The 24,429-nt window shown below is 42.0% G+C and overlaps 1 protein-coding gene across 2 annotated transcripts in view; it reads left to right on the top strand.

Moving 5' to 3' along the window:
• ELP1 (elongator acetyltransferase complex subunit 1) overlaps positions 1-24,429 on the top strand; it is a 68,400-nt gene that overhangs the window by 22,965 nt on the left and 21,006 nt on the right. For both annotated transcript variants that reach the window (XM_083174931.1, XM_083174934.1), the window contains exons 8-20: positions 1,396-1,486; positions 2,692-2,815; positions 5,916-6,006; positions 6,366-6,596; positions 7,968-8,138; positions 8,245-8,338; positions 10,281-10,442; positions 16,230-16,336; positions 17,774-17,877; positions 19,764-19,817; positions 19,909-20,014; positions 21,829-21,944; positions 23,413-23,486. In XM_083174931.1, coding sequence (XP_083031057.1) covers positions 1,396-1,486; positions 2,692-2,815; positions 5,916-6,006; positions 6,366-6,596; positions 7,968-8,138; positions 8,245-8,338; positions 10,281-10,442; positions 16,230-16,336; positions 17,774-17,877; positions 19,764-19,817; positions 19,909-20,014; positions 21,829-21,944; positions 23,413-23,486 — 1,525 coding nt within the window. The remainder of the gene's footprint in view (positions 1-1,395; positions 1,487-2,691; positions 2,816-5,915; positions 6,007-6,365; positions 6,597-7,967; positions 8,139-8,244; positions 8,339-10,280; positions 10,443-16,229; positions 16,337-17,773; positions 17,878-19,763; positions 19,818-19,908; positions 20,015-21,828; positions 21,945-23,412; positions 23,487-24,429) is intronic.

The following is a 24,429-nucleotide window of genomic DNA, read 5'->3' as shown; positions in this document are numbered from 1 at the left end:
TATGGGGTCGATCTTATTAACCCCGAACGGTGCGGATGATTCGTGAGTTGCGAATCATCACAACACCGGGTGCACTTTATGGCGGGACGAATTCGCTGAAAAGTGCGCGCACCTCCATAGGGGTGCAAGCAATTTTCAGTGAATTCGGCCTTGCGAAAGGCTGTGAGTTATGGTTAATTTGGGGTTAATAGGATCGACCCCTGTTAATAGCCCTTCTAATTGTCTTCCAACATCTAGGCATTGATATTATGGGTGTTTATTCCTCTTTAGTGTCCCGATTTGTAATCAGGTTTTTTCTGTCTTTTTATTTAATACTTATATTCATATGTGTGTGTGTGTGTGTGTGTGTGTGTGTGTGTACAGTATATACTGATCGAATATACCCCTCTTTTTTGTAAATAACCAATAAAAGTTATGTTTTAAGATTGTAATATATCTTTCCAAGCCCGACATATCATTAGAGCTATATATTTTCTCACAATAACATTTTTTTTTTTAGATATTTGTGTTATTACTGTAACGATACGTTATGTTCCATATAGTTGGGATTTGAATTCTGTTTTATTTTATTTTCAACATGAGTGCCCACACAAAGCGAGAGTACTTGCCCTATACACTGTTATCTGTTGTGTATATAAATCTTGCTTTCATTTCTTCCTCCTGTACTGCTTGTTTCAATTGTATTATTTGTATCTTTTTATGATGCTTTCTCTGTATAATGTTACAAACAATTTGTGAAGCCATAACTAAACCCTAACCATAACATTAATAAAATAATGATATCAATTATGCTTAGCAATTCACTTTTAGGCACATACCCATACACAAATTAAGATTAGGAAACATTCACAGTTACGATACAGTGAATATAAGGTTTGCATATTTATTTAAGCTAAGATGATTCCAGGGTCATATTAAGAATCATTGACTGTAATTGGTGTTATGCTAGGTACACACCAGTACAATTTGGGCTCAATTCCCCCAATTTAGATGCAATTTTGACCGATTTTATGGAAAAAAAAAAAACAGAATTGAGAATGTTTTCAATGCGATTCCGATCTGATGCACTTTGAAGATTTTCCATGCTGCAGTAAGGATTTGTCAATCTCCCTTCGACTGGGTACAGATCATGTGCTCCAACAGATCGTGGGACCATCGTCCAATTTCAAGGAATTGGTCGCATGATCATCGTCCTTCTGGTGTGTACCCAGCATTACAGTTCTTATATATGGAGGATCAATTTTAGGTTTTCATTGTGTTTTTCTCCTTAGCTATTACTCCATAATTGTGTTTGTCATGAAACTATGTTAATCTCTAGTCATTAAATGAAAGCTACTGATTACAGTCTGAAAAGACAATAAGACAGCTTTGTTTTCTCTCTGGATGATTGTACAGGCTCCCGCAAGGTCCGAGTGTGGAACAGAGAGCTTTCCCTACAGTCTACCAGTGAACCTGTGGAAGGCTTGGAGCAAGCTCTGTCCTGGAAGTGAGTTTATTCATTTAAATATGTAAAGCCCAGCGTTGTGCTTTCATAGTATGTTGCTTTGGATTATGTGCAGGTGAAGGTTCAGCCTCAGCTTGTCTTCTTCTGCTGTGCAGACTTCACATATGGAGAGCACGGCTTGTCAGTGACAGGTCAGGTCAACCTGTCTAAAGTTACTTTCCAACCCAACTTTTTGCAGGTGGTTCATTGTGCCCCAGTATTCATTTCTACTTACATATTTAAGACAATTAACAACCTCTTGTCATCAGAGGTTATAGGAGGTTTGAATGAATCCGGCAGCGGAAACGCATAGGCCGTGAGCTTTTCTCAGATTTTGTGTTTTATCACCAGAAAAAAAACTGGGCCTAATTGAATTGAATTGAATTCCTCCCTTACTATGATGTAGTGGGGCACAGATGGAACAGTCATTAATACTCACTACATAGAACTGACCGTGAAGACACCAATTGACTGACTTTTCTTATATGCTGATTTTATCATAAGGCAATGGGGGAAATTTACTAAGATGTGTATTCTACTTAACTTGTGATGTTGCTATGGGCAACCAATCAGAATCTACTTCTTATTTATTTAGCACCCTCTAGAAGATAGTAGACAGGATCTGATTGGTTGCCCATAGAACATCACATGTGAAGTAGAATACACATCTTAGTAAATTTCCCCCAATGTGTTTTTGTGAGTTTGGCAAATGAGTTCACTTCTATTTTCTTTTATACTGTATGTATACCCATATCAATCTGTTATTAAATCAAATACAGAATATCATATAATATTGGACAGAGGGTGCACATGTTTCTGTGATCGTTTTGTTTTCCTTTCCTCTGTGTGTTCCTTGAGACCTTATGTTTCTTTTGTTTTGGACTAAATGTGAGGTTTCTTGTATGCTTTTAAAACAAAATATTTTAACAAAAAATACCAAATTAATAATACAAAACAGTTTAAATATATTCCAATGGAACATGGCCCTTGGTTGCTTGATTAGAATCTGCAATTGTCAATATTGGAGCAAAGCATGCTTTTTACATGGCGGCCATGTTTATTCTTTTAAGAAAATCTTTTTTTGTGTGCTTAATTAGTATATTTGTTTGATCCAATGATGTTTTCATTTGCTTCTGTGCTCTGTTTTTACTGTTCTGATTCTTTTTTTAAAACTCTTTTCATCTGGCTTTTATTTTTTAACACATAAGACCTTCTGGCAGTCTGATCGCTTCAACGCAGAGCAAGCCTAACAAGCATGATGTTATTTTCTTTGAAAAGAATGGGCTTGTCCATGGAGAGTTTACATTACCTTTTGCAAAAGGTGAAGTTCAGGCAAGTCACAGCTAGTCTAGTAATACAAACACAATGAAAGTGATTATTTATTAACAGTTTCTTATATAGCGGACACATATTTGCATCGCTGAATATACAATGCACAGCTACAGCCACCCATGGTGGGAATCAAACTCATGACCGCAGTGCTGTGAGGCATTGGCCCTTATTCAGATCTGATCGCGGTACAAATTTGATCTCCAAAATGGGCAAAACCATGTGCACTGCAGGTGGGGCTGATGTAACATGTGCAGAGAGAGTTAGATTTGTGTGAGTTATTTTGTTTCTGTGCAGGGTAAATACTAGCTGCATTATTTTTACACTGCAATTAAGATTTCAGTTTCAACATACCCCACCCAAATTTAACTCTCTTTGCACATGTTATATCTGCCCCACCTGCAGTGCACATGGTTTTGCCCATTTTGAGAACAAATTTGTACTTCTATCAGATCTGAATAAGGGCCAGTAATACTAACCATTACACCATCCGTACTCTTTTCCAGTTTTACCTTATTTAGGGTTTTTAGATATTTCTTATGAATTTAACTGGTACTTGCTGTGAATTTCAAATATTCCACACCTGGCGAGACTCGGGCAAGGCCCCCACAGTGAATCACATATCTCGCCATCTGTCCTGCTGATTCAAATCACATTGGATGGAATGAGGGTGATTTTGTCTACTTACCGAACTTTGGGAGTCTCCTGGACGTCCCAGGAGAGTAGGCACATGTAATATAACTATTTCATTCTGGATCATACAGAATATATAATACCCCTTTTACACCAAGACAAAAACCTGGGTTTTTGCCTGGTGGACCCAGGTCAATGTTGGTGTAAGAGGGGTAGCTGGAAAAAAATATCTGGATCCATTTCTCCACGAATCCGAACCTGGTCCTGACCAGGGTGGAACACCGTGAGGACCCGGGTGGGGGGCAGTGTAAATGGGTATGCCGGGTCATCGGACCCAGCTCCCGTTTACAGCAATGGGGGAGCCCAACCTCCTGACCGCAGCATCTTGTGGTCAGTATGGAGGTTGGGTGGGGGCACACACAGCCTCCGCTGCTGTTTTCTGTACTGTGCAGGGAGGAGGTAAATGGATGCCTGTGAGCGGCATCCATTCACCTCACGGACAGGGGCTAGAGAGGGTGCAAGGAGGGGCTGGGCAGCCCAGCAGCATACCTTGGTGCTGGACATGCCCCCAGCATGGCGGTCCCGGTTCTTGGATATGATGTCATCTCCATGCTCCCTGCCCGTTTACACTGTGGGTTGGCACCGCAGTGTAAATGGAGAAAATCCCGAATCCGAACTGGCTTGGAACTGTGTTCCAAATAACGTGTCGGGTCCGGGATTTTGGTGTAAAAGGGGTATAAAAGAGGTGGTTATGACATGGCATCAGCAGTGTTAGTGATTTGTTAGTAATGTCCTGTACCGGGCAGGGGTGAGGATGGGGAGTGATGACACTAAGGCCCTTATTCTGGTCTGTGCGGTACGGCCCGCGTGCGGCCGTACCGCCGATGTTTTCGCTCTGCACATGCGCAGAGGTCATTCTGCGCATGTGCAGGGGAATTCGCCGCACAAAAATTTCATACGCCGCAAAGGGGGCGTATAGGGGCGTGAGGGGCTTAATACCCTCATTTCCCTATGCATACGCCCCGCGTTTCATGGGCGTTCCCATGCAAACGCGGGGCGTATGCATGGTAATGAGGCTATGACGCCAGTGATGGGGGCGGAAAGCTGACATCGCAGGATGTCAGCTCTCCGCCCCCATACAAGCTTTCACACGGACGATTGTCCGTGTGGTCTAAGCTTGCGTGAGCTGGTGGAGCGTGCGGCCCTGCCTTCGATGGTCGTCGACCATCGAATGCAGGGGGCAGCTCCCACCATGGTGGAGGCGTACGCCCCACCATTTTCATGCGGATCGTGGCGATCCGTCTTGTAGGCGGGGATTGGTTTGTGCGGCCGGAGCAACGTATGCGGCTCCGGCTGCACAGATCAGAATAAGGGCCTAAGTGCTCAATTCAGGTTCGGGCGCGGAAGTGTGATAATCGCAAACAGTTGATTTTCGCACTTCTCCATATGTATAGCGACTACAGTACGTGGTGTCATAATTCAATTGCATCCTGGAAGGATGCAATTGCAGTTAGATTTACAGTGGTGAGTAGGAACGCAGCATTTATGGGGTGTGGTCCAGACAGCACAGATGTATCCAGACCATATTTGGGGAGACTGTGTAACGTCACATGCCGCCGCTGCGACAGGAAACATCACGGCAGTGTGCCTGCCTTCACAACCAAGCTCTGAAGAGAGGTGTTCACGTAGTTGCAGTAATTTTCTGTGAAGCGATCGCAATTAGATTGCGTTCGCAGGGAAGGGCGGGCCTTTTCACTATTGGTGGCCTTGTCCTGTGCTGGGCGGCCCCAGCATGCAACATCATGCAGTGGCAACTTTGCTATTTTAGCAAAACCTCAATGGCTTTTGAATTAGCCCCTAAATCCCAAATAAAGTAGGGGTAGTCCATGTGTGCCGATATTTCTGACAGTCGTTTTTATCACATTCTCACCCATGCAGATTCATTGAAGCCGCAATGTAGAAAATGGCACTAAATCTGTGTCCGTTTTCACCGATCCATGGGTTTTTTGACTGTTGGAAAATTTCCAACAGTGGCAAAAATGTGTATTTCCGCTGTGAGGGGGTAAAGAGGAAGGGGGCGCTTTGAACGCTGCTACCCCCAACCAAATTTCAAACAGTTTGATGGATTAAATAACTCAAATATAAATTCGACCTACTCTTGTCAAAAGTGCCAATATTCCGACTGTCGGAAATGTCAGCACACATTGAATACCCCCCATAGTCACAGAGGAGAGGGTGAGTAGAGAAAGATATGTAAGGGTGGAGACGGAAGAGTGTGCTGGGGAGAAAGGCAAAAAGAAAATCCAGGGTTCATTTGACAGTAGCTTAGCAACTGAATAGTGAAATGTTTAAGTCGTCATATGTACGTGTTTGCCTTTTCCATCTGGAATGGTACAGGTCTCATGTGTAACCCATGTTCTATAAAAGAGTGATATACATCAATATTTTATGTTACACTTATTTTGAACAGGTGAAAGAACTTCTGTGGAACTCAGATTCAACAATTTTAGCTATCTGGATTCAAGATATTGAAAAGGACGGCTCAAAATCAAATACATACGGTAAATACAAACATATATATAAATATATATATATATATATATATATATATATATATTCTGACAGCAAGGGGAAAATGTGAAGAAAAGCAATTTGTCAAAATTGTTGCATTTTTTATTTATTATTTTTTACAGAAATAATTAGCATTAAACATCAATTAGCTGTGGTAAATTACTGCAGAAAAATTGAATTCCCCTGCTTAAAATGTAAAAATGTGCACACATTTTGTATTGACTTCACTAAATAGTTCAATTGATATATATTTTTTTACAATTCCAGATCTATTTACAGAAAACATTCATCTTTGACTAAAACATGAAAGCAGCTAACCATTTTGCTTTCTTTTATTGTCCATTTCCAGTTCAACTTTGGGTGGTTGGAAATTATCACTGGTACCTCAAACAAAGCTTACATTTTGGGGTCGAGGAAAACAAGAGAATTGTGTCTATTGCATGGGACCCTGAGATTTCCTACAGACTGCATGTTGTATGTACTGGATGGCAGTACCTCCGCTATGAATGGTTCTGGAGCACAGACCGCAGCATTGGGCAAGGCCCAGGACAACAGGCTAATGTTGCAGTTATTGATGGTGGTAAGATCCTAAACATATTTTTTACAAACCAGACTTCAGCCACAGTTGTTAGTATGTCACAGTAGCCTTTGACCTATTTTTGAACATTTTAGTTTAAAGGTTTGTTTACCCTATACGAATTTAGGTTGTATGATATGCTTATCTGCAGATGAATTTTAAGAGAGGAGAGAACCCCCTCCTCTTTGGCAGCTTAGTAGAATCTGGATTTGTGCCAGGTTCTACTGTGCATGTGTAGGTCTCCGGGAAGATGGCGTCCCCTAGTACAAATCACTAGGAAAAGGGCCACCTCACCATTTTCCCTATGTTTTCTGTCTGCACCACCGTTCGCCAAGGGACTCTGCAGTGGTAAGTTTAATATTATGGGTGCAGGTTGTGCGGAGTGGGCCCCCTGGACCCAGGGACCCATGTTCATTGTATGTCTTTCACCCATTATAGATACATTAATGCTTATCTGTCTAGGTTCTGTCATTGCACACTATGGGACTAATTCAGATCTGATTGACTTTTTTACAATTATCTGTAATATGATGATAATATAAATAAGAAATGATGATGATTTATTTATTTATTATTTATTTACAGTTTGTTATATAGCACAGCATATTCCGTTGTGTTTTACAATTAAAAACAACTGTGATTAAACAAACTGGGTAGATACAAACCGACATGGAGGAACGAGAGCCCTGCTCGCAAGCTTATGCTGGTGACAGATCAGACCAACTTTCCTCTAACCATCTAACTAGTTTTTTGGATGGAAAAAAAACCTGGTACTGGATAGGAGCAAATGTAATTTGAAATGATGTCATTTGTTTCCGAAATCGGAAAATGGACAACAACTGTCACTCAGACAATGAATTGTAGTTGGACCTATTTTTTTTAAATAATTTCACTGAACGTTTTTGTCAGTTCTCCTGAGTTTGTGAGCAAATTGCTTATTGGCATTTGCCCCCATACAGTACCAGATTTTCAGTCCAACCAACCAACTAGTTTGATGGTTGTCGGAAAGTTGGTCTGATGTGTGGCCAGCATTACAATCTATAGGGATAATAGATCGAGAAAGATACATAAGAAGATGATGGTGATAACGGATTCAAGTCAGTGCTAAATAACAAGGCTTTCATTAGTGACCTAAAACAATACATACCTGCAATACATTGCTAAAAATGTTATATATGGCTCACTTATTCTTTTTAGAGGGTGCAGTGAATATGTGAAAGCTCAGCCTTTTTAGGTAATGAATATATGTCTAAGTCTAATCAGTGTGAATTATTTTCGTATAGCCATATTCTGTACACTGACTGCCTACTGAGATGTCACATGACAAGAAATCATCATTTACATGAAATAAATGTGTTGTTGGATGTTTTGCAGATAAGGTCTCAGTGACATCGTTCGATCAGTCCGTGGTTCCTCCGCCAATGTGCACTTACCAGATTCAGTTCCCCCATGCAGTGAATGAGGTTGCTTATAACTCAGCCCCTGAGAAGAGCAGCGACCTTGTAGTGCTTGATGCGTACAACACAGTTTACATCTGCAGATATGGTGTGTATGTTTAATCATTGTTTGTTGCTTTTATTGTAGCGTGTTTGTATTTACTGTATATGTATGTTATCCTCTATATTTGTAACTTGCAATGATTACTTGGCAGGAATGAATGCACAGAATGACTCGCTCATAAAAATAGTTGGAGGAAATGGATATATCAGATCCACTATGACCCCAGTCCTAGAAAAGCAATTCAGGTAACTTTGGTTGTCTTTAATGGTGCGCCATTATGTTGCTTATGTCAGTGGAGTGGTTTCAGAAATCTCTTGAAAGCCATTTTAATGAATTATTTCCAATGTATCAGAGTTTACGTTTTATTGATCTTTTTGCATAAATACGTATTTTACAAGAAACATTAAATTGATAAAAACGTAGGTATAAGTGTATGCAGCATACTCTTGGCATAAGGCAGGCACATATGCTGCCAGGGTGGCACTGTATACATCTCTAGGTCTGTGCTACTCCGTATGCAGATGTGTAATCATACATTGCTGCTGCAGTCTGCAGCGTTTCATAGCAATATACATTACAGCATGCCACGCTACATCACACCCCCTGACCCCCATGTATAGTTAATAAATAGTGGGTGCATGCAGAACCATGCATGCCGCACTGCATCACATCTACCAGTCCTCCATGTATAGTTATTGGATAACCGGTCCATGTGTATCACTCTCCCGCTATGCAGCACCATGCATGCCACACTACTTTGCATCTACCAGTCCCCCTTGTATAGTTATTGGATTACAGGTCCATGTGTATCACTCTCCTGCTATGCAGCACCAAGCATGCCACACTAAATCGCATCTACCAGTCCCCCTTGTATAGTTATTGGATTACAGGTCCATGTGTATCACTCTCCTGCTATGCAGCACCATGCATGCCACACTACATTGGATTTACCTGTCCCCCATGTATAGTTATTGGATAGCAGGTCCATGTGTATCACTCTCCCGGTATGCAGCACCATGCATGCTGCACTACATCACATCTACCAGTCCCCATCTATAGTTATTGGATAGCAGGTTCATGTGTATCACTCTTCCACTATGCAGCACCATGCATGCCACACTACATCGCATCTACCAGTCTCCATCTATAGTTATTGGATAACAGGTCCATGTGCATCGCTCTCCTGCTATGCAGCACCATGCATGCCTCACTCCATCGCATCTACCAGTCCCCCATCTATAGTTATTGGATAATAGGTCCTTGTGTATCACTCTCCCGCTATGCAGCACCATGCATGCCGCACTGCATCACATCTACCAGTCCCCCTTGTATAGTTATTGGATAACCGGTCCATGTGTATCACTCTCCCGCTATGCAGCACCATGCATGCCGCACTACTTTGCATCTACCAGTCCCCCTTGTATAGTTATTGGATAACAGGTCCATCTGTATCACTCTCCTGCTATGCAGCACCATGCATGCCGCACTACATCGGATTTACCAGTCCCCCATGTACAGTTATTGGATAACAGGTCCTTGTGTATCACTCTCCCGCTATGCAGCACCATGCATGCCGCACTACATAACATCTATCAGTCTGCTATGTATAGGTATTGGATAACAAGCCCATATGTATCGCTCTCCCGCTATGCAGCACCATTCATGCCGTGATGCACATTTTTATTGGAATGAGAGCTCTTTAAATCGGAAATAAGAACAACTTGCATTAAATTTGTACCATTTACCATACATTGTTTGTGTTTCCAATAACAGCCCATATCTTAATATTACAGTGTAAATTTTATTTTCTGCATTGATATTGTTATAGCATAATTTAATCATTAAGGGCTCCTGTGGTCACTTACTAACATTGCATGTAGGCACATAATTGACCCTAAACCAAATCAGCCAATAAAGACCACTGAAAAATGAAACCCAAATTGTTGATAGGTTGCTGTGTTTTAATTTACTTTTTTTTTTTAACCGATAAATAGCTTTTATCATGTGTGTATTTGATTTTCATGGAGTATAAGTAGCACACAACTAGTCATTGTGTAAATATGGTCCATTTCACTTTATTTATGTTGTGCAAACATACTCTATAACATGTTTTACAATAAAATGTATATTGTAGTGTAACATCACTGTGTACTTTCTGTATGATTTTTCTTTTACCGTCATTTGCAGAGTTGAAGCCCCATTAAGCAACACACAACCTCTTTACTTTCGCAATCTGACGTGGGTGCAGGATGATACTTTATTGGTTGTAAACCAAGGGGAGTGTCCCTCTCAGTCCACCATTCACCACATCACAGTACCTGTGGGAGATGACCAGATTGTTAGTCTCCAGTAAGTAGCTCACATACTTTATCTATTGTGGGATCACTGAACACTTCATTTGGCATTTAAAAGTGGCAGACAGTGGCCCTTATTCTGGTCCGCACGCAGCTAGTCTGCGTTCGCACGGGGACCGATGTTTCTTTAGTGCGCAGCGCATGTGCAGACACAAGGTGCATGCACCCACGGAGAACAGTCTGTTTGCCGAGTGCACGCACCCGGGGCGGAGAGGGGCAACGGGCAGCTCCATTACCATGTGGGAACGCCCAGCATTTCATGGACGTTTCCATGAGAATGCTAGGTGTTCTCATGGTAATGAGGCCGTTACATGGGTGCGGAGGTTGCTCGCCCATTTCCGTCCAAGCATGCACGCATATGTAAGTGACTCGAAAGTCACTGTTTTATGGGTGCACCTTCCCCAGTGTGTAGAGGAGGGCATATAAAAATGAAAGTTTTTAGGTGATGTGCCCTGGACAGACTGTACAGACTAATATGGTCCCACAAACAAGGACTAGAAAATAGGAACATTACAATAACAGTCAGCATGTCTTCAGTGTCATGGGGGGTTGTCTACCTGCTATAACATGGTGCCTGTACAGTCAGTCATTCCTGCCACCAGATTTATTGCAGATTTCCACAACACAAAATCCCCATTATTTGTGGTATTATCTATGCCAAATTACCAGATTAAATAAACTGTAGAAAAATAAGGCACCCTTTGGCTACTTGTGTCGCTCCACAGGCAGGCAGCCATAGTGCGTAACCATTCCCAGTGGTAGAGTGTGAGTTGCAAAGGGGGATTTCACTTCTGTCCAGTACAAGCAGCGCGAGCATTTGATGGTTACAGTTTCTGGTCGCTTGGGCATAGCCTTTTTGTTGTCTGGCCATATCCTTACCCATTGGGATGCTGCCTAGGTAGTCATTTTCCAACCTTATGCTTTTGGTGATTCGCTCCTTTCTCCTGGTCTGAAATATCCTACCTGGCTTGTCCTGTCTGAACCTTATGCCGCAGAGCGTTTCTTAGACATTGGGTCAATAATCTAATTTATATTCCCTGCAATGGTTTGGAGCATTCTGAGGGAGGTCTCGCTACCTCCTTGAAATTGCTGTTCTTTCTATATGCACAGTACACTGGGCCTAGATTGTTTGTAGGTATTGCCTGTGCAGTGCTATCCATCCTATTCGGTTGACAATGTCTCGGGGAAAAAACAAATGTATCTGTACACTTATGATGGTCTGCCTTCATGCACATTCATTTATAGTAGGGTGTTTCAATGTGCACCCATGATGGCAAGTTATACTTCCAATGACTGGGGTTGTACTCCAATTTGTGGATGTCCATGATACCAACTCTTCTGTTTGGCTTCTGTAGCACTTGTGCATTGCTCAGGTTTTCAGGAAATTCCATTTTCCTTTCTGTGGCTACCCTTCTATCAGGGATACTATGTTTCCAAATTGCAGTATAGTATTTAGGACAACAAGCTCTGTCTCCATTTCTGCTTTCTTCTTTTTTGGGGGCTATGGCGCTGCCATCTTTTATGCAGCTCCTTCCGAGGCTTGCTTGGGTTTTGCACGCTCCCACTATTTTAGGGACGCACTTTGCAACTTTCACAGGATGGTGTTCTCTATAGCTTTTTATTAGCTACTGGTCTGGGAATTTCTCAAACAAGAGAAGGACATAGAGGGTTATTCTGATTCACTCAGAAAGGCACAGTCACTCTCTAATGGACAAAACCATATGCACTGCAGGTGGGGCTGATGTAACATGTGCAAGGAGAGTTAGATTTGGGTGTTTTATTGTTTCTGTGCAGGGTAAATACTGGCTGCTTTATTTTTACACTGCAATATACACTGCTCAAAAAAGGGAACACTAACATAACACATCCTAGATCTGAATGAGTGAAATATTTTACTTAAAGCAGCAGAACGTTCTCCTTGGCATCTCCAGACTCTGTCACATACTCAGTGTGAACCTGCTTTCATCTGTGAAGAGCACAGGGCACCAGTGGTGAATTTGCCAATCTTGTATTCTCTGGCAAATGCCAAACGTCCTGCACGGTGTTGGGCTGTAAGCACAACCCCCACCTGTGGATGTTGGGCCCTTTATATCATCCTCATGGAGTCTGTTTCTGACCGTTTGAGTAGACACATGCACATTTGTGGCCTGCTGGAGGTCATTTTCCAGGGTTCGGGCAGTGCTCCTCATGTTCCTCTTTGCACAAAGGCAGATGTAGTGTTGCTGCTGCTGGGTTGTTGGCCTCCTCCACGTTTCCTGATGTATTGGCCTGTCTCCTGGTAGCGCCTCCATGCTCTGGACACTACACTGACAGACACAGCAAACCTTCTTGCCACAGCTCGTATTGATGTGCCATCCTAGATGAGCTGCACTAACTGAGCCACTTGTGTGGGTTGTAGACTCCACCTCATGCTACCACCGCCAGCTTTCAGTGACCAAAAACATCAGCCAGAACGCATAGGAGCTGAGAAGTGGTCTGTGGTCACCACCTGCAGAACAACTCCTTTATTGGGGGTGTCTTGCTAATTGCCTATAATTTCTACCTGTTGTCTATTCCATTTGCACAACAGCATGCAAAATTTATTGTCAATCTCTGTTGCTTCCTAAGTAGACAGTTTGATTTCACAGAAGTGTGATTGACTTGGAGTTACATTGTGGTGTTTTAATTATTTTTTTGAGCAGTGTAGATATAAGTTTGAAGTACACCCCGCCCCCCCAAATCTAAATCTCTCTGCACATGTTACATCAGCCCCACCTGCAGTGCACATGGTTTTGTCTATTAGAGAGTGATTTTAGAGAGTGATTGTGCCTTTCCGAGTGAATCAGAATAAACCCCATAGTGCAATATTGCCAAAGAAATATAAGGTTTTTATATCATATAAGGTTTTTATTTTCTATAGATGCACTCACATTATTTTATGTTTGTATCGTATTGAAAAAAACAAAAACATTTCATAGATATTCAAGTCACTGTAGCATTTAATATTTTCTTATGTGCATTCTACTTAGTGGCCATGTCGTCTGTCCGTCCAGTGTGGAGCAAATCCATTTTCACAGAATTGGAGAGGATTAAAAATTTTACTATGGCCAGTTATAATAATTTTCTTATCAGAATGAAGTCAAACCAGTCACCTTCTGCTGACGGAGCTCAACGCACTCACATCAAACATGTCACTGGCATGCTGGGGTTTTTTGGCCATTGATCTACCCGAATGCAGTTAAATTGGCTCTGGCAGCTTACTTATAATGGCCATGCTGTGGGACTGTAGGGTGTTTGAGAAGGTTTATGATCAATCAATGTGTGTCCGATGGTCGCATCTTCATTCACAAACAGGAAATCTGCGACTCCGCCACTGGGTATGCACATAAAAATGATCAGTTGGTTTTAATGAGCCTTATTTGTGCCAAAAAAACATTCCACTCTCCATTACTACACTGCCAGCCTGAACAGTTAAAACATGGCCGGATGGTTATATGGATTCATATTATAGAAAGCAGATTTTGGCCCCTCTAAATCCATGTCACAGCCAAAATTTGCTTGGTGGCTCTCTTTTCACTTGGGTCATACCTGTTCTTCCAATAAAGCAAGTAGCCCTTTTCACAGTTCTGTTATTCCAACAGAAGGTTTACTTTAGCTTTTATGGGATCCTAGAGATAGTGGTTGTGGGGGCAATTTTTTGACTCGCCTCTAGCACCATCAATCAATCTCTCACTCTTTGGATGTAAAGCACGTTATTCCTCTAGGACAGTGGTTCTCAACCTCGGTCCTAGGGACCGCCCAACAGTGCTCATTTTCCAGGTCTCCATACAGAATCACAGGTGACATAATTAGCTCCATCGGGTGACCTGGAAAATGTGCACTGTTGGGGGGTCCTGAGGACCGAGAGTGAGAACCACTGCTCTAGGAGATCATTTTGCAAGTACTTTTTGTTTAGGTTGATCTTTTGCTGGAATGTGTGGCAACCTGGCACTTCCTAGATGAGTGTACCAGTTCATTTTGGTCATTCATTTTCTTTTGTGGACCATGATTTTGAGATTTCCCTTCATCTGTAACCCCACAAGTTAATGGAGAGTATGGAACTTTATATTCATTAATATAAAGGGTACTTGTTTCCTAGCACGGCGCTAGCGATTAAAATTGTATCCATCGGGTCCTAAAAAATCGCGTTGATCGCATCGCATGCAACCAAATTGCATGCGATGCGATCTACGTGATTTTTACATTGTAACCAATGTGAAATGGTCCCTGAGACCGATTTTACATTGGCCCCAATGTGAAATGCCCCCCAGACCCCAATTTTCATTGTATCCCCACCCTGATGGGTCAAATGCCCCCCCATTGTTAACGCCACCCCACGATGAACGCCATCCTGAAGCGTGGCGAGCGCAGCGAGCCCGCGAGGGGCGGCGGTACACGTCCTCCGACCTTTTCATACCCCCCACTATCCAGGTCGGTGTGGAGTCGATTTTATATAGTGTGGCGAGTGCAGCGAGCCATCGAGCCCAAAGCGTGGCGAGCGGACGCGCATTACTTCACAGGTATTACGCGCCCCCTTGCGGGACTCGCTGCGCTCGCCACGCTTCGGGCTCGGTGGCTCGCTGCGCTCGCCACACTATATAAAATCAACTCCGTGCCAAAGTGGATAGTGGGGGTATGAAAAGGTCGGAGGATGCGTACCGCCGCCCCTCACGGGCTCGCTGCGCTCGCCACGCTTCGGGTTGGCGTTCATTGTGGGGTGGCGTTAACAATGGGGGGGCATTTCACATACAAATTACCCATCAGGGCGGGTATACAATCAAAAATCAGGTCCATTGGGGAATTTATCCTTGTTCCCTATGTAAAATCGGGTCCATCGCATCGGTCGCATTGTATGCCATTATAATGGCATACAATGGACCCGATTTTACATAGGAATTTAACATTGAATACAATGCATTCAATGTTAAATCGCATCGGAATTTTTTTTTATTGTCACGAAAAGTCTAAAAATAGCCCAAATATCGCGTCGGTCGCGTCCATGGCATACCTTAACTTAAGGTATGCGATGACCCACGATGGGCGTCGTGCTAGAAAACAAGTACCATATAAAAAATAGGATAAGGCTATTATCCTATTTTTTGTTTGTGTGTATCGATATTGGGATAGTTTGGTGACTATCGTTTGTGTTAGGGCTGCACCCTTTGTGTAGAGCGCAGGTTATCTCACTTCACAAGTACCATATAAAGCTTTAGGTTTTTACAGAAAAAGTGCTATTTTCTTATTCCCTTGTCTAATTGCTGGGATAATAATATACCCCCGTTTCGTGAGACAGACCTTTTGCTCTGACAATCTCATACAAAAAATGAATGTAGGGAGTCTCTGGAGTAGAACATTTCTGCACTAGAAGCTTGTGTATTACACAGGTACAGTAACATTAGGACAAATAGATGTACTGAGATATCCCATCAATTACTTTTCTACTGTGATCCTGCATTTGATCAGAATGAACCTTATGAAATATAGGACAATTATGTCTCCCTATTTATTTATTTGACAAATGACAGCATTAAAAGGATCCTAGAACTAGTAAACCAATGGATATTGCTAATACATTTATTTTAATGAAGGTAATAAAAGTTGGGTTTAAGAAATAATTACATATTTACAATGTATGTGCTATGTTCTAGATTATTTATTTTCTCTGCATGTTTATGAAGCACAATATCCTCTCAGAAACAAGATGGCAGATACCACATAAATGCTTCTTATTTATGTCTTTTTTTTTTTTTCTTCTTAAATGCAGGCGTGGTGTCCAAATTAATGGGCAGGTAATCAGTATTTGCTATAGCACAAACTCCAAGACTTGTGCCCTGCAGACAGCAAATGGACAAATATGGAAGTATCTTTGGGGTGAGTACCTGAAAAGTTAATATTCTGAAAGATGTTCACTTCATGTAATATAAAATGCTTGTCAGTCTGACAGACTGCTTTCCTTTCCTGGGAAGGAGACGTTTCCCCGCCCCTCTCCTGTGAAGGAACAGGGAAAATGGCCATTGGTCGGCTGCAGCAGCACATACATGCCTGAGGCAGCTGACTCGACTTTTTGAAATATTACATCAGATGGACATACTAGACGATGCAGCTTGCCTAATTGATCAATATTTTTACATTGGTCAGGCAAACACACCGAACAATTATCTGGGCTGTCTTCTGCTACTGTACACATTGGCCAGCATTAAGGAGCATACACATGGGGCGATAATAGCATGTTTTCTTAGCAATCTGTCTAGACCGCTTTGAAATTGAGCAAGGATTGCTCCATGTGTATACCCCATAGACACACATGTAGTCAAGATCTAGTCAAATTTCCAGTGTTCTAACCATATAACACTGATTTGCACACATCGCTACGTGTGTATGAGTGATCTGCCACCGGGAAGCTTAAGGGCGATTTCCCTAGCTTACATCTCACAACATGTATGCCAGGTAAAATCACCTCGGCGTGTGAGCCTTTATAAATAACCGACTGGATGGCAAAGTACTGTAGGAAAAAATTATTTTGTCGGTGTAATCACTACATATACCTTTATGAAATCAGTAAATACCTACAAAAGAAGATTAGACCACAGGAAATATAAATATATAATTAATGCGCGTTTAAAATGTTTAGGCTTGTGAATGTATAGCTTACAAACTGCTCTTTCCAGTAGTTAGGAGTATGAATTAGTTATCTTATATAGTACTGTCAAAAGTAAACTACCCATTCATTTGGGTGATGTAATTAATAGAAGGATTACAACTCTAAAGCTGTGTAGCGATATGACAGCCGGTGGGGCAGGGCGGACTGGCATATTGCCTATATTGCTTAGTGTGTTACAGAGATATGCACGGTACCACAGCTGCATGTGACAAAAAAATATGACATTTAAGTAGGCTTACCATTCTATCGCTTCAAGCTGGGACACTTATGAATTACACAGGTTCAAGAGTGTCCTAGTTTAGTGGGATAGTAGGGTAAGCCTAAATATAATATACAGTATGTGGCCTGTTTAGATGCGGTATAGAGGCTTTCCTGCAGTGGAGAGTTTTCAGTGAATGCTTGAAGGAGACTATAAGAAAGTCTTGTTATGCGTGGAAGGCATTTCCACAGAGTGGATGCAGCCGAAGAGAATGTCACACATACATTAAAATGACATCTCTGGGATCCCGTGCTGATGCAGAAATAACTTGTGCAGCAATATTCCTGTAACATTAATCAGTGTAATTCAAGTCCAGTTTGAGTCAAACATTGTGTATTTTTCATAAGTTAAACATTTTGTTGACATCTTTATTATTTTTTTTTTTCAGAGCCACCATCACCTGTCCTGGAACCCTGGAAGGATGGAATGGCTCAGGATGTTAAGTTTCAGCAGCCTTGTATTCAGGCTGCCATAACAACAATAGAAGGAGAGGTATTGTAGTTTTTCATTAATATCTAAAGTACTGTATTACATGTAATGCCGACAGCGGAAAATCTCCCCAAAATGATTCTAAATATTATGAAATCCCACATTTTTGGAGCTTGACTGAGAAAGTGGCACTTTTAGGAAGGCATTCCCTTAGCTGCGCTAATTTACCCACGCCAGGTCATCCAATTAGACCTGTAGTGGGCATTTATTATTGATTTTCTCAGTGAAAAACATGCATTTTCTTTCAATACTTCTGGTCCCAAGAATTTTGCTAGTGGCTGCTAATCATAAATCATGTGGACAGTCAGAAGCACAAATCTACACCATCACATACAGATGGAGCCACTCTCATTGCGCCATCCGCCACCCTGCGGCATCCACCAGAATGGGGCACGTGCACGTCGAGATGCTCGCGTGCCCCATTCTTGGCAAAGGGCATGTGAGACGCTCGTGCGTCCGTGTCTTTCCCCTGTCTGCCAGAAACCTGCGGATGGTGATCTGGCAGCAAGGATGAGAGGCCCCATCTGTACCGGAGCATAAAGATCACTGGTATGCACAATTTACTTAATTACATTACAAAAAAGTTAATGCTAAGGTACTGTGAAAAGAATGCTGGTAGTCTAGGGTGCCGTTATGCAATAAAGTTTGTGAACCACTGGGCTAAGGGATATGTTTAATAACTGTTGGGTTCTATATCCTGGCGCTTCAGATTGTGTTTATGATGGAAATGTTATTACTAGTTGTATTATGTCAGTAAAATCATTGCACTTTAAAATGTTGGGCATGAACACGATGGGTGACTGACTTATAATTTAATACATAGATCAGGTTTGGCCAACCTGTGGCTCTCCAACTCCAAGTCCCTGCATACTGTACATTCCCACAGATCAGATAGCAAAGCATGCTGGGACTTGTAGTTTCATGACAGTTGGACAGTCCTTCCCTAGGTGTATGAGGATCCATCTGTATAGTATAACTGATTATGGTATAAGTTGCAATTTTATTTCTTTGGAGCATCATTTGTGAAAATGGCAGAATTCTAGGTAAAAAAAATTGTAGCGTATAAGTGCCCATACACTTATACGATACCTATCGGGCCAAGAAATCAGATGAAAAGAGTCACAGTCTAACCTCCAATTCCGATCTGATGTGCGGTACCGTGCACATTGGAGTGGATCCTGAGATCGCCATGGTTACCACAAATATTTGTCACATCCTGTGACAATCAATGGCAGCGCATACGATACATTGTATGCAATAGGAGTGCATACCATGTACTGTATGCAATCCTGCCTCAAGGGAGGCATGCGATGCCTCACACAAATGTATGGGGGCCTTTAGGTTAGACCAGGGGTTCCCAAACTTTTTGGAATCATGGCACCCCGAAGCATCAGAATTATTTTGCGGCACCCCCTAGGCTACAGGTTTCTCATTGAGAAAGTTAAAAACAAATATTAAGTTAAATATATTGTGTTTATATCTCATCCTTAGGATCAGTAATGTGGTATTGGACAGGATTCACTTCTGTTTGTGCACAATTTGACTATAATGTTAAACATAAATAACTTGAATTGATCCTGGACCATTAACCCAGGGCACCCCTGCAAGTCCTCCAAGGCACCCCAGGGTGCCACGGCACACAGTTTGGGAACCCCTGGGTTAGACTATGTATGAAACATATCTATGTCTGATATAACGGTGTTGTTGCATATATGTGAAAATGTATGTGTGGCTGAATACTCACTCATTGATGACCTTTATAAATAATCAGATTTCTAAATATGTTTTATAAACCTATATTATGTTATTCACATAAAGTATATTCATTATATAATGTAAATGTTTTAATATACTTCCAATAATAAATGCTTTTAATATTTTAATTGCAGGAAGTTGTTTTGGGTATTACCGACAGATCCCGTTTGTTTATTAATAATTTGGTGGTGAGTTTTCATTTTATGTCTTGTTTTTTTTCCTACTGAATCCTTTGCTATTCATCTATGTGATATGTATTTGCTCTGATCCGTATAACAGGTAGCTACCAATATCACATCATTTGCCATATATGATGGATTCTTACTCCTAACTACCCACTCCCATACCTGCAGATGCGTATTACTGAGAGACACATCACTGAAAGGTAAGCTTCATTGCTGATCTACTGTTGAGAAGGCAATTCTTCATTCGTATTCCCTGTCTCACAAAGTTTGCACTGCTCCCGATTACTCTGTTAAAATATGTGTTAGATGCACAACAGACCCATGCGGTGTGCACCCAGCAGGATTGACTTGAGGCAAGTTCATTATTCAGGCAATGGGACATTTTCTGCCTGTCTATATGCTCAGTTGCGCACGTGGGGTGGGGGGGGGGGGTGTTCTGTTTGCCCAGAAACCCCTCCTGACAGGCCAAGTTTTTTTTTAGTGGGCTGCCAATCTTCTCTCGCTGCTGCTTCTGAGTGCCCGGTGGATCCTCAGTGCTGAAGAGCTCTCTGCACAGTAGCTGCAGGCACTTGGAAGCAGCAGCTGTTGGACATCAGCAATGGTGGCAGTGGCAGGCAGTCTGCAGCGGAGGGATAGGTGAGCACTACGAGAGGGAGCTGGGGCCACGAAGGGGGGGAGTGGGGCCTAACTACGGAGTAAGTACTAGCTGCTTATAAAGGCCCGCCGCCGCTGCTCCCACCAGAGAGATGCGAGCTTCCCCCGGCTCTGCAGCCGCATCCCGACGGAAGTAGGAGCAGTCTCAAGGTGTTGCTGCCGGATATATCTCCTAAGCAACGCTCCAGGACCAGTGCCCACTGACTGCTCCTGCTACTCGCCAGTCCATCTGCTCGTCAGGAGACACAGGCAGGCAGCTCAGCACGGAGTTATTCTTTTTTGGAAGGGAGGGGGAATGCATGTCCCTGGATCCTCTACACTATATGTGTGCCCGTGCAATGTGTATGTGTCAGTGTGCCCATGCAATGTATGTGTCAGTGTGCCCATGCAATGTATGTGTGCCCCTGGTGCCCATGCAATGTATGTTTGTGTGTCAGTGTGCCCTTGGTTCCCATGCAGTGTGTGTGTGTCAGTGTGTCCATGCAATGAATGTGTGTTACTGTGACCCTGGTGCCCATGCAATGTATGTTTGTGTCAGTGTGCCCCTGGTGCCAATGCAATGTGTGTGTCAGTGTTCCCCTGCAATGTGTGTGTGTGTGTGTGTGTGTGTGTGTGTGTGTGTGTGTGTGTGTGCGTGCCCATTCAATGTGTGTGACCCTGGTGTCCATACAATGTGTGTGTCATTGTGCCCCTGCAGTGTATGTGTGTGTGTGTCCCTGATGACCTTGCAATTTTTTTCCCTTCAAACCCGTGGTGCAGCTTATGTGTCTGTGGTAGCTCACCTAATATTGTGTCCATTATCTGGAGCTGAGCACACGGTTTGTTGATTATTTAGTGTAGTGCCGGACCTCCTTGCAAATATATATATATATATATATATATATATATATATATATATATATATATATATATATATATATATATATATATATATATATATATATATATATAAATCCCCCCCATGTTTGCCACTGTTGCTCAGTGAGAGAGTGCTGGCATGTTAGAAAGAGAGGAAGCTTCTGCTTAACCCTTTGAATGCCAAGAGAATTTTTCGAAGTAGGTGTAAAAATTGGCAAGCAAACTTTTTAATTAACCCTTTGATTGCCAACGTTGCTGTGAGAGATCCTCAAAATATCCGTTAAAAATGCCAGCGCCGCTCACAGCGACTGTTCTTTTTTTGGGTTGCAATATGTAACTAAACTTCAATTAATTGATTTGGCTGTTTTTGTATTTATTTATACTAAAATAACAGTCGCTGTGAGCGATGCTGGCTTTTTAATAGGTATTTTGAGGATCGCTCACAGCAACATTGGCACTCAAATAAACTAAACCGAAATGACACTTCACTCCCCTCTTATAGCACTGGAAGGTCTCCTTAACAACACATCCAGCCCAAATGATGAGACTGTTCGCAAGGTGGAAAGAGGATCTCGCATTGTCACAGTGGTTCCACAGGACACCAAAGTAATCCTACAGGTCAGCTTGTACTGTGTATCCTAGACTATTCCTTTTGCCTTTTTTACCGTTTCTCTATTGACTTTCAAGACCTGTTTATTGTATAAACCTTAGGTAACCAACTCCAGTCCTCGAGAGCTACCAACAGTTAGCAGTTTCCAGGTCTTCTCACAGAATCACAAGTGAAGTAATTAGCTCCACTTGTGGATCTTTTATAATGTGTCAGTGAGTAATGAGTGCACCTTTGCAGCAGCTAGGTTGTCTGGAAAATGTGAACTGTTGGTAGCTCTCGAGGACCGGAGTTGGCTACCACTGGTATAAACTCTCTCTGCACCTGTTACATTTGCATCACCTGCAGTGCAACCTAGTTTTGTCCATTTGCAAACATTGCAGCCTTGCTGACCAATCTAAGGGGGTTATTCTGATTCACTTGGAAAGGCACAATCACTCTCTAATGGACAAAACCATATGCACTGCAGGTGGGGCTAATGTAACGTGCAGAGAGAGTTAGATTTGGGTGTTTTATTGTTTCTGTGCAGGATAAATACTGGCTGCTTTATTTTTACACTGCAATATAGATATCAGTTTGAAGTGCACCCCCCCCCCTCCACCCAAATCTAACTCTCTCTGCACATGTTACATCAGCCCCACCTGCAATGCATATGGTTTTGTCCATTTGAGGGTGATTGTGCCTTTCCGAGTGAATCAGAATAACCCCCTTTTGTTCTCTACTATACCTATGTTGTACAGCATGTTGTATTAAAACCATTCAGTACTAGCACATATGTATTTTCATATTTATTTATGCTCCCCATTCAGGTACTTACAAGTGTGCATGTCCATTAAATATGTATAATTGCAGCCTAGTAACCGTATAATGCCAATAATAATAATACTTGATGCTTTAAAATTGGCAATTGTCCCATAGGCTACACTTATTGTGGCTGTGTCTTTGTACTAGCCAAATTGTGACATTTGCAGTCATCCTTCATTATTTGCTTAGTTTACCTCAGAACATGTACACGATGAAGGTGCCCATACAAGGTACAGTTGCCAGGTGCGATGAGATGCATGCTCCCATCATACATCCCATCGCACAGCTCAAAAAGTACAGTATGTGCTGCACATACTTCTTGTACTAGAATGCATCTCTTTGTATTGCAAAACATATGCTATGCGATCTAGTCCAAATTGCATACAATAATTGTACCGTGTATGGGCACCTTAAGAGCGGTTTGATACATCACTTGAATTCAAATGACTTTATAGTAACATTAACACTGCATATTTTGAAAGAGTTGTGTGGCCTGAATATGTTTGGTGGGTATGGACATTGTATAACTGCCCAGCATTTAAGTTTGCACGACATTACCAATGACAACACGTAAACAGTATATTGTGTTTATGATATTGAGTACAAAGTGCAGTTTTGCCCTGTTACAGCATCTATTTAGTATTCTCTAATACACTTTTGAACATGTTATAACAGATGCCACGGGGCAACCTTGAAACTATTCACCACAGAGCTCTTGTCCTTGCACAAATCCGCAAGTGGCTGGATAGGTAAGTTATGACTCATTTTCTACACATACATAATAGGGATAATACGGAAGTATTCTGCAGCTTCTGCTTCAACACCTGTTTATCTGAAATGCTTGTGGGAGATAAGTTGTTTGGGTGAGATGTTTCTTCTAACAAGATGCGTTTAATCTTTTACTGATTGCAGTGTGTTCCTTTATGGAACAATTACAAAATGAGTTGTGATACATATTCTTACAGGCTGTACTGTAACTATACACTAGACCAGGGCTGGGCAACACCGGCCCTCCAGATGTTGATGAACTACACATCCCAGCATGCCCTGCATCAGTTTCAGCATGGCCACATAGCAAAACTAATGCAAAGCATCCTGGGATGTGTAGTTCATTAACATCTGGAGGGCCGGTGTTGCCCAGCCCTGCACTAGACAGAGGCCTAAAAAAGGTCACATGGTTCTGTCCTTTTGGCAATACCATGAAAATTTGATGATATTCTGTAATTTAATGTTTGCGTACTTATATATATGTCTCGCCTGACAGAAGTACTGTGACATTACATTCACACACAAAGGGGATTTTAATAAAGTATGTCCATTCCAGGTGCATTAGTACAAGTTGTGGTGGAACTAAGTTATTCATATAGAGTTGCATGGATAAGTAGTTGGCAAGTGCTATGTTGTGATGAACCTATACATAGATGATTTCAGATCATTCCCTATGCTAGTTCTATTCTTGATGAACACAAGTTATTTATACATCTACAGCATAATCCCTCCTTCCCTCCTCTCCAGCTCATCTAGGAGTGGGCCGTTAGGTAATTTGCCCAGTATACTTATCAAGTACAAATCGGAACCCTTTTCTCCCCACCGTTCCCACACTGCATTACATTTCTCACTGACACGGTGCAGTATTAGCAGTTGTTTATTGTGCCTCACGGTAAAACATGGCCTTTTTTTATACTGTACTAA

Source organism: Crinia signifera, chromosome 1 (assembly GCF_055691185.1).
Source record: "Crinia signifera chromosome 1, ASM5569118v1, whole genome shotgun sequence".
Taxonomy (NCBI): Eukaryota; Metazoa; Chordata; class Amphibia; order Anura; family Myobatrachidae; genus Crinia; species Crinia signifera.
The sequence above is the reverse complement of the archived record's forward strand: the minus strand, read 5'-3'. Positions and strand labels throughout refer to the sequence as shown.